Consider the following 2,810-nt stretch of genomic DNA (forward strand, 5'->3'; position numbering starts at 1 on the left):
AGTGAAAGAGTACAGCAGGGTTCGCCACCATCCCCTGCCAGAGGGTGTTTTCGCTCAATAAACACTCACAACACCCAGTCTGGGAATCGAAACCGCGAGTCCGCTACCCTAACCACTGGGCCATTGCACCTCCACTAATATATATATATATATATATATATATACAGCACCTGGTGCAGCCATCTGGTTCGCCAGTCCTCAGTCAAATCGTCCAACCCATGCTAGCATGGAAAGTGGATGTTAAATGATGATATATATATATATCATCATCATCATCATTTAATATCCATTTTCTGGCATGGATAGGATGGTTTGACAGGAGCTGGTATGGTTTCTATGGCTGGATGCCCTTCACAACACACACACATATGCATAAAACAGAGGGTTATTTAGCTTAATCTCATTTATAAATAAAATCCAGGTTAGTTTCCCAGTACTTGAATACTATTTCTCAGTACGTACCTAAAATTGATGCATCTTAAAACAGACTCCACTCCATTTTCAGATGATCTACCATCATGATCAAGCAGCTACCAGCCAGTGTTCAATCCTACATTCGGTCTGGTGTAGCAATAACAAGTGTCACTCAGTGTGTTGAAGAATTACTCCTCAATGCTGTTGATGCTGGTGCTAAGTGTATCGCTGTACGGGTAGACTTATCCTGTTTTCGCATCCAGGTTGTGGACAATGGAAGTGGGATTGCTGCTGAAGAGCTTGATAAAGTTGGACAAAGGTAAGATTATTAAATGTTTAAATGTCTGAGATGAGGCACTGTTAATAAGATTTTAATTTTCCAGACTGTTAACTTCATCATTTTTTAATATTGACATCTAATCCACATTTTGATGAGTTTCATCTCCAATGGTCATTAGTTGACTTATTCTTAGATGTGTACATAGTACCAGATTTGGATTAGAAATCTTTAATAGGCAGAGGTTTGGCTGTGTAGGTGCAGGAATTGCTGTTAAAGCACAAGTGTGGCTATGTGGTTAAGAAGCCTGCTTCACAACCATGTGGTCTTGTGTTCAGTCCCACTGCACTGCATTTTGGGCATGTGTCTTCTACTGTAGTCCTAGGCTGACCAAAGCCTTATAAGTAGATTTTGTAGATGGAGACTGAAGCCCTTCATTTGTGTGTACCCTTGTCTAGTCATCACATAATGGTTATATATGGACAATATCCTCATACAAGTCAGGTTCTTTGTTTCCAGTCTTCCATGAAAAACGTTTCTAGATGTGGGCAAATATTACCTTGCTTGGAAACAGGTAGGGGCTAGTGTCAGGAAGGGCATCTGACCATAGAAAATCTGTCTTAACAAATTCCATGGAAAAGTGGCCATTAAATGACAATAATGGTTCTGAATTGAGGACAGTTATGCTCTTCCTTGTTTGTCTTTCTTGTTTTCGGAAAATGACCAGAGTCCATCTCTTAGACACCAATGATACTTCTTAAAGAGTATCAGCAATGTATGATGCAGTTGTGCTGGCGACTATAGAATTATAATTACTCCTGATTATGTTACACCTTTCATGTGCCCTCATGACTGAAGAAGCTATGGAAGAGACAGTATTTCATTGTTGCAGATGTATGTGACAACCTTATCATGACAACAAATGGTTTGCTGTTTCTTTGCAGTTTTTAAGAAGTTTGCATCTTGACTTACATTGGACTTGGGTTTCAATGAAATGCTTCATTGATGATTAGTCTCATTCTCTTTTCATGGCTCAGTGACTAAGCACATTAGGGGATGCAATGGGATGACTATAGCAATCAATGTGTCTCACCATGCTCTGAGGTTGTTGAATTTTGACTGATGATTAATTTCTTGCCAGAGCAGCTGTCTGGCTTCCGTGCTAGTGGCCCGTAAGTAGCACCATTAGAGCGTAATCGTTACCAGCATTGCCTTCTAGCACTTGTGCTGGTGACACGTTAGAAAATCATTCAAGCAAGGTTGTTGCCAGTGCTGCTGGACTGGCTCCTGTGCAGGTAGCATGTAAAAACACCTTTTTGAGCGTGGCCATTGCCAGTACCGTGTGACTGGCCTTCGTGTGGGTGACACGTAAAAGCACCCACTACACTCTTGGAGTGGTTGGCGTTAGGAAGGGCATCCAGCTGTAGAAACACTGCCAAATCAGATTGAAGCCTGGAGTAGCCTTCTGGCTTGCCAGTCCCCATTTAAATCGTCCAACCCATGCTAGCATGGAAAGCGGATGTTAAACGATGATGAAGTATAATTTGCCAGAAATCCAGTCCTCACATGCATGAAGTCAGGAATCCTTTAAGAATTTCATTGAAAATTTGGATGGTTGCCTGCTTTAACTGACCTGCAAATAAGCTGCTTTAACTGGCCAGTAAATACTGTTGTTCTGGAGGTATTGCATTGCTGCATCAAACAGTTTGCAGTGCCATAAGTGGAAGTTGTGTGCTAGGTTCAAACCAGCACTAGATACTGTCCTGAAAAATAATTGGTAGGACCCTTACCAAATGCATTATCCTTTCTTGATGCTCGCTGGCTCTTATCTGCTTGGTCATTGGCTTGCACAAGTGATCAGATGACTGGAGATCAAACTGATCTTACTCTTTTACTTGTTTCAGTCATTTGACTGTGGCCATGCCGGAGCACCGCCTTTAGTCGAGCAAATCGACCCCAGGACTTATTCTTTGTAAGCCTAGTACTTATTTTTATTGGTCTATTTTGCTGAACCACTAAGTTACGGAGATGTAAACACACCAGCATCGGTTGTCAAGCGATGTTGGGGGGGGGGGGACAAACACATACACACACCCATACATACATACATACATACATA

The 2,810-nt window shown here is 41.7% G+C and overlaps 1 protein-coding gene across 1 annotated transcript in view; it reads left to right on the forward strand.

Annotated features, from left to right (window-relative positions):
• Window positions 1-2,810, forward strand: part of LOC106883281 (uncharacterized) — a 10,461-nt gene that overhangs the window by 2,260 nt on the left and 5,391 nt on the right. The window contains exon 2 of the mRNA XM_014934235.2: window positions 506-733. Within this exon, the coding sequence (XP_014789721.1) occupies window positions 519-733 (215 nt within the window). The 5' untranslated portion in view covers window positions 506-518. The remainder of the gene's footprint in view (window positions 1-505; window positions 734-2,810) is intronic.

The sequence above is a fragment of the Octopus bimaculoides genome, chromosome 3 (genome assembly GCF_001194135.2).
Source record: "Octopus bimaculoides isolate UCB-OBI-ISO-001 chromosome 3, ASM119413v2, whole genome shotgun sequence".
NCBI classification, from domain to species: Eukaryota; Metazoa; Mollusca; class Cephalopoda; order Octopoda; family Octopodidae; genus Octopus; species Octopus bimaculoides.